Source organism: Vipera ursinii (genome assembly GCF_947247035.1).
Source record: "Vipera ursinii genome assembly, chromosome: 2".
NCBI classification, from domain to species: domain Eukaryota; kingdom Metazoa; phylum Chordata; class Lepidosauria; order Squamata; family Viperidae; genus Vipera; species Vipera ursinii.
In genome coordinates, this window is record NC_139513.1 from 161,437,937 (window position 1) to 161,450,369 (window position 12,433).

Here is a 12,433-nt window from a genome sequence, read left to right on the forward strand (position 1 = left end):
CAGGTCTGTGGTTAAGGGTGGGTGGGGTTGGTAAAACTCGGCACCCCGCCCCTTTCCCCGGGCTCCTTGGACAGGGCACGTGCAACTCACCCCCGCCTGTGCTGGCGCCCCCCACCCCAACCCTCCCCAACCAAGTGCAGAGTCAACTTTCTGCATTTGTCCCCCCCCACCCACCCTCCCTTCCTGTCAGGGCTCGGTGCATCTTGGGTTGCTGCTCCGAGAACCTGCTGCTCATCCTTCTTCTCCCGCTCAGCTCTTTCGCGCTCCGCTCCCCACCCACCCCGAGGATTCTCTCTCTCTCTCTCTCTCTCTCTCTCTCTCTCTCTCTCTCTCTCTCTCTCTCTCTCTCTCTTTTTGGAGGGGGGTGTCTTTCTTAAGGAGCAGCGCTCGGCCTCCCCACATCTTTCCCTCCAGCCTCTTCTCTCCTTCTCTTTCTCCCTCTGGCTCTCTCCCGTTTTTCTCCTCTCCTCCTCCCCGCTCTCAATGCTGGTGAACGGTCTCTCCTTTGGAAGATGAAGGTCCTCAGCTGGGTACGGCTCGCCCTCAGCCAGTGGCTTGTGCGAGAGGTAAGGCGCGCGGGGAGGACGGACTGACGGACGGACGGCGGATGCGGGGAAAGCGCCGAGCGAGGGGGAAGTCGGTGCGGCCGGGGAACGGCAGCCTCGCCCCGGACCAAACTTGGTTCCGGAGGACGGGAGGAAGAGGGAGCGGGGCGTCGAGAAGCCGGGAGCGGCCGGCTCGATGGGAAACTGGCTCCCGCCGGGGCTGGGGGATCGGGAGGGCGCGTTTGTCGGGAGCTTCTCCCGACGACTCTTTTCCTAACTTTGACTCGACTCTGGGCTGTTCAAAGAAGCGAACGGAGGAGACTCGACGCGTGTCTCCAAAGTTCGCGCTTGACGCGGGCGGGCTGGCGGAACCGGCTGGAACCCGGGGAGCGCGGGGCAGGGGGGAGGGGAGAAACTCGCCGCGGCGGGACAAACCGCGTTGGATGGAGGGGTGGGGTGGGGTGGGGAAGCGTAGAAGAGTCCCGTTTCCTTCTCGCGGGGGGTGGGGAAACCAACCGTCGAGGCAGCCAGCAAGTCGCCTGCTTCGCCCCCAGGATCAAAGTGGGGCGGCGGGCGCTGGAGGAGGGCCGCGACTGCCGAGGTGGAAAAAAACAATACCAACCCCCCCCAAAAAAAAAAAAAAAAAACTCAACCACCTTCTGACGGGCGACGACGACCCGTCAATGGCGTAAAACAGCGTTTCCCAACCTTAGGAACTTGAAGATGCGTGGACTTCAACTTCCAGAATTCCCCAGCCAGCTATGCTGGCTGGGGAATTCTGGGAGTTGAAGTCCACGCATCTTCAAGCTCCTAAGGTTGGGAAACGCTGGCGTAAAAGATAGCCTGGCCTGCCAAGTCGGGTTTAATCTTAGCCTGCAGAGCGGCTTGGCCTGGGCGGATTCAGGTGGAAGCCCGAGACGAGACGCGCGCTTTCCCCTCGCGTCTCTTGGCTGACAGCGAAACACCCGCTCGCCCTCCTTCCCCCCCCCCCCCTTCGAGCGGCTGATCGGGCCAGCCGAGGCCGGCAGCGCGACTTCTGCCCGCGTTCTTGCCCGGGATTGGAGCAGCTGTCGGGTTCCGCTCGGCTCGGAATAGGATAGCGTTACTTTTCGGGCCCCGCGGGTCCAACTGTTGAAGCTCGGCTGCGCCGTCACGTACTACTGGTTGTGTGTACAAACGCAGGCACGTGGCCGGGCACTTCCCGCTAGCTAGCTGTTGTGCGGCCGGGTTTGATCCGCGCCTGATTGTAACGGTATGCAGTGTTGATAACGTGGGAATGGGCATTTTTGGAGGTACCGTGGCTCGTTTGCGTTCATATACAACGCGGTGGAGAGACCACGCAAGCTAATAGCGGGGAGCGGCGCGTTGTCTACTTGTACGTGTGAGCCCGCCCACCGAAATTCCAATCGATGTGTATATATATATATATTTTCTTGGGAAGGGTTCCGTGGAAGTGCCACACATCCATCCACCTATATATGTGTAGGAGGATTTCCTGGGCTGTAGGGAACGGATCGTTTGTATCGCCAGATCACCACCCTAATCCAAGACGTTTTTGTTTAAATTCATCACTTTTTCAGAGCACAGCTGCAGGAGTAAGAAGGGGTACAGTTTTCTTCGAGGCCGTTTTCCTGGTCTTTCCGCCTCCCCCCCCCCACCTTCTCAGATGCTAATGGTTATTCCTGGCATCCAAATTAAACAGAGTAATTTTGTACCTGTTTTTACTAATTGTGAATTTAATTCTACCAGTATAAATATAGTCTCAGGTGTGGAGAAGCCTTTGATCCATTGTTGAGTCTCCCCAGGAGATTTTTCCAGGCCAGCTTCCCTAGATTTCTATAGGGAAGAATTTTGGCTAGGCAGACACAATGAAAACACAGGGTCCAAGGAGCTGGCTTTGTAAACCTCTTGCTGGCACAAAACCTGCCTGCCCCCCTCCTGATGTTATGAGCCACTTGCACCCCATCTTCTGAAGCAATATGGCTGAAAAAGGAGATGCACCCCACCAAAAAAAACCCCTCCCAAGCATTTCCTTTATAATACACACAAGGGGCAATTGTGTTGCAGCAGACAATTGTTTCCAGATTAATTTGCTTATAAGACAGCACACCAAGTGTATTATAAATAGGTTAGCCTGGATTTTTTTTTTTGTTAAACCAAGGATATAATTGTCCCACTAACTATTAACCTGGAAGCTCGTGCCTCCAATTTATCCAGTTAAGCTGAATAAAGAAGCATTTAATGCAAGTGATATTAAGTAATTGTAGAGGCCTTTTTACCCAGACCTTTCGCCTTTTTCTGCTACCATCCCCTTAGGCTTTGAATGTTTTTCTTCCTTCTACCAAATCAGGTGCCATTTTTTTAAAAAAAAGTCTTTTTTTTTAAAAAAAGCAAACTGTCTCACACTCTTTTTCTGGTGGCTTGGAACTTTATAACTTCCTTATTTCTTCTTAGAACAAACAATAGCACCCAGAAAGGATCATAAAATTTTGATTCTTCTCTGCCTGCTGCATCCACAGCCGCCTGTGTGCAAAAATAATTCTTTCACAGGTAAATGGCATTGCCATTTTTAGTGCTTGCAAATCAGGAGTCGAAGCGCCTCAGCTTCATTTTTTTTTATTTTTCTCTCTGTGTGTCTTATTTTTCTTTTTACGGCATTATAATGTTGCAGGGAGAAATAAGGAATGGGCTCATTAAGCACTGGGCCGGTGAGAATCGGATTTCATAACAATCAATTTTTACTTTTCAACAATTTCATGAAGGCTGATCTGCTCCCCCACCTCCCCTTTCAAGGCATTGCATTCAGACTTCCAGGAAGTAAGATCTAACTAGGCTGAGGCTCTTTGGCTTATCCTGTTCTTTAAGGCAGGAAGAGGAAAGGAGGAAATTCTTTGCAGGCTACCTCCAGCCTTTCTCGTCAGCAAAAAAGGCTGCTTTTAAGATGGTAAAAACCTTTGTTTCAAACAGATAATATATACTTTTTGCGGGGTGGGGTGGTGGTGAGGGAGTGGGAAAGGAGATAAAAGAAAGTAGATCTGTGTCGGGTTTGAAAAAGAGATGTAGCTGCTAATGCAGATGTTTAGTATTTGTTTAGTTGTTTTAGGATTTATTTATTTATTTATACCTTGCATTAAAAAAGAGCATCTAGGGGGAAAGCATAAATTGAGATGCTTTTCAAACCACCTAGTGTGTGTGTGTGTGTGTGTGTGTGTGTGTGTAAAAACACAGTATGAGCGCAGACGTCCTCTCCCACTTTTCTGGGAAGGGGACCCGCCCTCCTTCCCTTGTACATCTAATTAAATTGGAAAATGGCTGGCAACTGGTTTTTATTTTAAACCCAAGTTAAGAAATGTGGAAAGCCCTGCCAGGTATTAAAACATTAGTGGATATATGCTTGGTCTGCGTGACCTTTCTTAGTTGTAATCCTCAATCTAGTTTTTGTGTAGTTCTGAGGGTGTTTTATATTTTGTTTTTGTTTTTAATTCAGACATTGTTTTATTTCCTTTCTAGCTGCTACATTCTAAACCTCTGTATTTTTCCTGTCTTCCATACTTTTTTGGGGGAAGAAATAAGCGTTCCCTATCCACAGTCCTCCATGATGGTCTTAGACCTAAGAAAAACAAGATGCTTTTATCTGAGGATACAGTTACTGTTCAAACCCACTGGAACCCTATCTAACAACAAAGAAGGAAGAATGTAAAGCCTCAATTTCATATTGTAGAATCTAAAATACAATGTGATCATGTGGAATCCAGTAGTTTCCACTCCATGCTCACAATCTAACCATGTTGACATCTCCTTTCAGTCCATGCAAGAAAAAGACCAGCTTTTTAGTCTTCAGATGGTAGAATCCATCCTTAAAACACTATATTAGCATCTACAGATTTCCTGTTAGTTAATAATTGTTGCTATTGATTTTCGTTAAGCACAGAATTTCAAGTAACCACTTTTTATTTTTTACAAAAAGTCTAGAACAACATTCATGGGAAGTGATGTCTCTCCTTTAAGGCACATGAGATCATAACCGAACGCAGTCCAGTGAATTCAGAATTTGGGTTCCGGTTTCTGGATTTCTCCCTTCCTATTCAGTTCAAAATTTACAATTACTTTTATGTAGAGTTGGATCTGGATTTTGTTTAGTTTAGATTACCTACGAATGAGTCAGAATCACTTTCATGCATTATAAATCTAGGAGGCTTACTTGCATTAGATTGGACTATGTGGCCACCATGACATGTCAGAATGCCAGCTTTTTCCATATCATTGCTACATTTTTTTAAACAAAAAAATGAGAGATACCAGCTTAGAATCTTTGGCATGCAAAGTGTGTTATCTACTATTGATCGGTAGTCACTGCTGGCTATATCTGTTGACTAATATAAAAGATAGGCCTTACTTTTTATTGCAGTGATGAACAAAGGCTAAATTTCATTAGTGATACTGCCCAAAAGAGAACATTTGCAAAAATCCAGATGACTTTCTAGGATTTATCCTCAGTCTCAAATAAGCTCCATAACAGTGCCTTGTCACAAGCATCCTGTTCTTTACCTGGCATAAAAGTGTATTGCTGAGAGGCTGTCTTTTACAGCCAGGGCAGATGGGTGCTAAGGGCAGTTACTAACAAGCGGATGTCCATCCACTTTCCAAAGGGGGCGGCATCTTAGCGCAGGCACTACAAGGTGATTCTGCTTGAAGCCCGGGGTCCCATTGCCACCGTGATCTGCCTTCAAGTTGAGATGAAGTTGGTAGACCAGCTGGCAATCGTACACTGAATATAGGGAGTCAAGCAGTTTTAAAATATGAAATATAAATAAATAAAAATAAAATGGGGGCATCTTCTGCTAATAGGGTTGGGTGCAATTTGTTCAGGTGAGGTTTACCTTACACCCCATTTGTTACTTATGGTACTTAATCAGGGAACCAACTTTTGGAAAATTTCTAGCTATACTTATGCCCGCTGGAAGTTAAAGAATGTTTGTGGCTGCCTTACTTCTCTTGTGGTTTTGCATCTTCAGTTGTTGGTTGTTTTTTTAACTTACCTTGATTTTGAGCAGATACTGTCAACAGATGTTTGCAGATTATGAGAGGCAGATCCAGAGCTTCTGACTAATAAAATAAATTTAAAACACCCCAAACACACTGCAGGGAGAAAGAAGCGTGCAGTTTTGCTTAGAATGCATACTTTGTAAGTGTAGCGGAGACTACCCAATTTTGAATTTACTTACCCAGGCTGTACTATGGGGAGGGGATAATAGTGACTGAGTAAGTAAAGGCATTGGAAAGGACACGATTAGAAGATGTGTGGCTGAAGATGCATCTGAGCATAGGACAAGAACTAGACTTAACCATGAGCCATATGTAACCATCTGATTTTTTGAGCTTTTAGAAAAAAAGCATTTGCTTTTGCATGATGGGGAAAAGTTATCTATGTTTGGAGGAAGATTCGTTTTTTTTGGGGGGGGCGCAAAATAAAGGCACAGATGAACTAAAAGCAAGCCAGTTCGGTTTAGTTAAGGTGCCAGGTTAGAAACCAGGAGACTGTAAATTCTGGGCCTTTTTTTTAGGCATGAAAACCACCTGAGTCACTCACTCACTCTCAGCCTAAGCCTCACAGGGTTTTGTTGTGTGGAAAATGGAGGAGGACACAGTATTAGGCATTTTTGCCACCTTGAGCCGTTTATAAAAATAATAAAGGTAGGATTAAAAAAAAAACCTTAAAAAGAAAAAACCCCACTCTGGAACTCTAGAAAACTGAGTTTTATACCTGTGGTGAAGCCATTTTCTGAAATCTGTCCTCATATATTAATTCAGCATTATGAGACAGTGTTGTAAGAAAACTGTCTTTAAGAAAAAAAAACAAGTTAGGTTAAACCAGAGGCAATTGCAACTGGTACATTACTTTGATTCTGATACACCAAGTCCTTTTTTCCCTTCCTCCCTCCTTGAATCCAGCTTTGCTTCCTGTGACCCCCTCCCTCCTGTAATCACATTTTAAGTGTTGAAGGTGTGATGGACTGACACACTCTGGCGTGGCTGGGAAGAATGAGTAAGCTCTTGACTCAATTGCATCCAAGCGCCTTCGTGTTACAATTTGAATCTGCATCAAAGCAGACTGGCACGCTTCCAGTTTTGCTCTGCAAGGGGAATTTTTGATGTTATTGCCTGATTGCATTTCTCGCTTTTCCCTGTATCCCCTTGGTGAGCGTCGGGGGCTTTAGACACATTGATCACACAACTCATCGGGCAGAGCGTAACTTTGAGGGGAAGGTCAATTTTGTCTTCAGTTCTCAAGGAGGAAGAAGGGCGGTGACTGATTCTGAGTTTCTCAGGATTTCTTATTCCTGGTTCCACCGAACATCTTGAGTTTCCAACCTGGAGCAGCCTCTACAAACACAATTGAGCCCCAAAATTACTGTCGCTAAGTGAGACATTTGTTAAGTGAGCCTTGCCCCATTTGGTGGACTTTCTTACCACAGTTGTTACGTGATTCACTGCAGTCATTAAATTCGTAACACAGCTGTTAAGTGAAATCTGGCTTCCCCACTGACTTTGCTTGTCAGAAGGTCACAAAAGGTGTTCACGTGACCCCCCCCCCCCCCCGACACTGCAGTGGTCATAACTATGAGTCAGTTGCCAAGCATCTAAATTTTGATCACATGACCATGGTCAGGGGTAGGCAACCTTGGCTCTTTTGTGACTCGTGGACTTCAACTCCCAGAATTCCTGAGCCAGCCATGGGAATGCTGCAAAGGTCACACACATTGAAAAACGACCATAAGTCATTTTTTTTCAAAGCCGTTGTAACATCAAACGGTCAGTAAGTGAACTATTGTAAGTTGAGGACTACCTGTATTGAGGCTTGTTGAACTTGCATGCTTATCTCACCAAGACCTATTTTGGAAAGCAGCCCCCCTCCTTTGAAAATGGGACAGTCTGCTTTACTTCAGGGTTATTCACTTAACTGGTCGTGAAATAGTTTCCTAAAATAATGGCACATGGCCATCTTTTATACTTCCGACCCTTGGACAAGGGCATATGTCCTCCTTCCAGGGATAATTCAGCTCGTCCTCTCACTGGGTCTCCTCACTGGCTGCATCCAGCACTCCCCTGTTCTGAGGGAAAAGAACTGGCTCTCTTCTTCTTTTCCATTTATTACGCTCAATAGCCACTTAAAGTAGCTGATGGGTGCCTGGAGCCCCTTCTGGCCCTGCTGCTTCTCAGGGTCATGCGACTGCCAGATGTTCTTGCATTTAAACAGCTGTCATAGCCTCATTTTGATAAAATAATAAATCCCCCCCTCCCTCTTTAGTTTTAACTACTTCCTGGCTCTTTCTGCTCTCAGCCATGGTTACAGAGGAGCATACCATCCACGTACACAGTGCACTGCCACGGGATCTGGAGAGGCAGAGGGGTTATTTATTTACTTATTTATTTATTTATTTTAAAAGAATCCCATAGAGAAACGGGGCTGGTTTCTACCTGGATGAGTTGAGGCACTCTAGTTGGCTGGTGCATCATAGGACACAATATCTGGGCCTTTGTGCATGTAATATGGTTAAGGGTGGTAGCATGGAAGCGTCCGTTGCTTTCCTCATTGCAGCAATGTTAGATCAGTTAAAATTATCCTGCCCCTAAATGCAGGGGCCTTCTTATCGGTCTGAATTGGGCTACTTAGCTGAATTGTGTGGCTCTCGACCTACGTGCTCCGGATCCACACTCCCTGCTTGGAAGGGAACCCACTTTTGACACAGCTACATCAGAATGGTGACTGACAAGAAAACAGCATCCAGCAAGCAACTCTTAGTTGGAGGGAGGGGCATCTTATGTCCCATAGGAAGCAGCCTTGTTAACCAAGTGGTTTCAGCCAGAAAGACTGTTTGGATGATGAGGAAAAGGAGAAGAGTAAGGGGTACTAAGAGTTAAGCCAGGATGTGGAAGGGCTAGGTGGGGGAGATGTATAGTTGAGCATTTAGTGGCTAATTTTCTGCCAAATGGCTGAATAAAGTTAGACGCATGTGACTGGTGCCCCATACTGAGTAGGCTGGCTATATCTGAATGGCCTAGGATCATTCTCTGTACATCGGGCATTCCATATTCATATGGCCCTTCTTGTGTAAAACAATTTTCACTCTCCTAATGTTTGTTCTGTTTCTTCAAAGTCTCCATCTTGAGCAAATGTCAAGCCTGTAGAAGAACTGTGTTTCCTCAACCTGGGCTACGTTTAAGATATGTGGACTTTTTAATTCCCAGAATTCCCTGGTGGCTAGGGGATTCTGAGAACTGAAGTCCGCATATCTTAAAGTAACCACGGTTCAAAAGCACCTGTGTAGGAAATAGAGGTCTGTAGGATACTGAGGCTAAGTTAAAATCCAGCTTAATTTTGGAGAAATGACTGGTTGGGGAGTTTTGGTGCAGCCTCAGGATCTATTATTCAAACAACAATTAGCGATGGCTTATTCTGAAGGGTAATTGGGAGGACTGGAATAAAGACATATTCCTATTTGAAATAAACATTGAATTGTAAAATAATTACTAGAAAAGGAGATGGTCCTGAATTTAAGATGGCCCCCTGCCAGAGGAAAACTAGGTTTTTGTTTTTGTTTTAAAGCTCCCTTGCTGCTGTATTTTCCGTGAGTTTAAGACAATCCTCCATTTCAATGATAAAGTATTTAGAACAAAACAGCTTGCCTTCCTTTCAGGTAAATACAATACGCACATTTAGGAAGCATAATGGGCTTTCAGCTGAATTTAGTCCACCCTCTTTCCAGCCTGATCTTGGAGTTCATTTCTCATCTTAGCTTCTGTGTTAGATCGTCAGTGAGCCGAAGGTAAGATTGAGGTTTGCAATAATAATAGTCTTGAGAGGGATTTGCAATTCTTAAGCAGTTTTTTTTCTGACTCCCTGGTTTCTACGAACACTTGCAACAGCAACAAAGAGAACCCCCAAACGCTACTCGCAAATTATGCTGTTGGAATACATTTTTAAAGGCACAGTTAACTAGAACTATATTTTTTATTTGCAATTCATTTAATGTTCAAAAGACAGCCCTGGGCTTTGCAATTCTTTATTTATAAGCGTGTTTCTTGAACCAGGCTGCCTTGTGGCGTCTTGGGGTCCCAGTAAAAAATAAAATGGGACCTGTATATCTATAATTTGATCACCCTGCACTTGACCTTAATTCATGCAAACATACTGCTAAAAAAATTAAGAATACAGTATGTGTCTAGGATGAGTTAGGGGATATCACTATGAAATGGTTTGTTCACCCTTGAAACCCAAGGGCTGCTAACCCAAGCCATCCTGCCACCCTTGTTCTTTAGATTAGCAAGGATTTAAGCCATTGTCTCAAGTAACTGAGATGGTTGTGCTTGTGAGTTTCTTTTCCATCTTCACTGTTCCCTGCATGCTCCATGTCTGTCCATTAGGGGGAGCTCTTGATTTCCATTCCTTTCAATCTTTTGTTCCAGACCTTCCCCCCTTAACTTTTTTTCCCCCTGGAAGTTTCTTGAGAATAATTTTCCTTTTTTTTTTACCAATATGGAATATGGATACATGAATTCTAAATAGAAACGTAAATTCTGAATAGAATATAGAGTTGATTCTAATATAAAATTGTTATGTAACACATTTTAAAAATAAATTTCTAGCCCCTGTGATGTTTGAAAAAAATGCTTCAAAGCATATTGGTCTTCAGAAGTAAGGCAACCTTTCCCCCATTTCCTGTGCATGTATTTTTAATTGGCCTTGGCTCTTCTCTTGCCCCTGCCCTCCAAGTGGAAGTTTTATATCCAAAATATAATTGATTCTGAGTTGAACAAATCTCGGAATTTCTTCTGTGTGCAGAATCACTACCAACCTTTGGCAATAAACTGCCCTGAGTCCTTCGGGAAAGGGCGGTATATAAATTTAATAAAATTTAAATAAATAAATAAATAAATAAATAAATAAATAAATAAATAAATAAATAAATAACAAAAAGACTTGAGTTAAAAGTTATCCAGTTGACGGAATAGCTGTGGGATTGGTCTCTTCTCCCTTGCATAGTGCCACATTACTTCAGAGCTACATAGGATTTCCAAATATGTCAGGTATATATATATCAAGGATGGGCTACACATTTATAAATGAAATAAATAGCTAACGTAAGGGGAATCCCCTTCTATATAGGTTTTATTTATTTATTTGTTTATATCCTGCCTTTATTATTTTTACAAGTGGTAAACATATCCAATAAACTTCCTCCTCCTATTTTTTCCCCAACAACAACCCTGTGAGGTGGGTGGGACTGAGAGAAAGAGTGACTGGCCCAAGGTCACCCAGCCAGCTTTCGTGGCTTAAGGCGGGACTTGAATTCACAGCATCCCACTTTCTAGTCTGGTACATTAACCACTAACCAAACTGTCTCTCTTCTCCCAAGGTACAGTGTAGCCCAGGCTGGATGCGTCATGTGCCCACCCCATTGCCGGCAATGGAGAAAAAGTTGCGATACGTCGCGACAAGTCATGTGATGTTGCGAGTTTGACACCCCGGCATCTTGAGAAATAACAGCAACACACAGCAATTGAATGCTGCCAGATCTTTATCAACTCTTGCAGTCTCTTACTCCTCTGCTTTCCGTTATTTTCTCAGTGTCTTGCATACAGCTAAACTTCTGAAGAGAAGTCTGTATACATGTAAACAAAATAGTTGGTCCCTGAAGATATGCCCATTTCATTCTATACAGCCATTGCTTTCCTGTCCCACTCCTTTCCTTAGATTGTGCTCCTAAAAGAGGGAGGATGTTGTTCTCCATTCTAAGAGGGGCTCTTGGTGTAAGCCCCTGCCCATTTCCTGACAGAAAGAAACCTGGAGCAGTAAATACACCTACCTTGACTCAGCTGGTCTTGTTTGGCCTTGCAGCCTCCCAAAAGAGCAGGAGAATGTGGTCCATTCATGTTTGACTTTCAGACATTCCAGAGGCGGCACAAGAACGAGGCCCTCTCGTGTAACTTCCAGAGGGTCTGGAGGCCTGGCGTGTCACCAAAAAGGACATGCACGTCATAGGTTCGCTGTCACCGTGTTAGAGAAACGACTGTATTGGAAAAATGCCTATACAGTAAAAACTGCAACCCTTGTGGTTTAAGCTGGAGATTTCTCGTGAGAAAGAAAGATTTATGGAAAATGCTTCTGCCCTTATTGATGGGCATAGGAAGTCTGGGGTAGGGGAAGTTCCATGAATATCTCACAAAAGCACGAATTTGTGCAGAATTTAGTATCCTCTTTTTTTAATGTGTGTTTCTAGCCCTGAGGGCTGATAAGTGTATGGGTAATACTAGGTAAAATCTCATAGGTTAAAGGATAGCAGTTTAAATAAATTTCTCTCTAGTCAAGGTTTCTGATCACTACCTCTCACTACAAACAAAAAACAGAACAAAACACAAAAGTCTTGAATGAATTATGCAAGTAAGGTCAAATAGGCAAATACCTACATTTGTATAAATTTATTCTGATTATAGAATCTTTGTTTTTGGGTGGGTTTTTTTTGACCTACTATGCTTGCAAGCAGAGGGATACAATAGGGCCCTGGGCCCTGGTACATATAAAATAAATAATAATTTTATAAGCAGTGCATGCTGCCTTGATTTCTGCCTCTGTGGGTGCTAGCCAAGGTGCTGATGCAAAGGACTACTCTTGATTGAAAAGTTGTCTCTAAGAGACTCAAGTGCTGAATCTCTTTTCAAGCCATCTCCAGAGCTAATATATTGCCGAACAAACACACTTTAATTCAGATTGAAGCTTTCCAATATGACTCATTTCCCTCCTTTAATAATACTCCCCCTGCTGTGGCCTTTAAACCCTTGGCTGCAAGCAATTCAATAAAGAGGCACAGGACCCCGTCTGCTACATT

At 44.1% G+C, this 12,433-nt stretch overlaps 1 protein-coding gene across 1 annotated transcript in view; it reads left to right on the forward strand.

Moving 5' to 3' along the window:
* Positions 1-512: 512 nt before the first annotated feature.
* Positions 513-12,433, forward strand: part of NXPH4 (neurexophilin 4) — a gene marked incomplete at both ends in the record, with an annotated part of 101,833 nt that continues 89,912 nt past the window's right edge. Inside the window, one exon of the mRNA XM_083351842.1 lies at positions 513-566. Coding sequence (XP_083207968.1) covers positions 513-566 — 54 coding nt within the window. The remainder of the gene's footprint in view (positions 567-12,433) is intronic.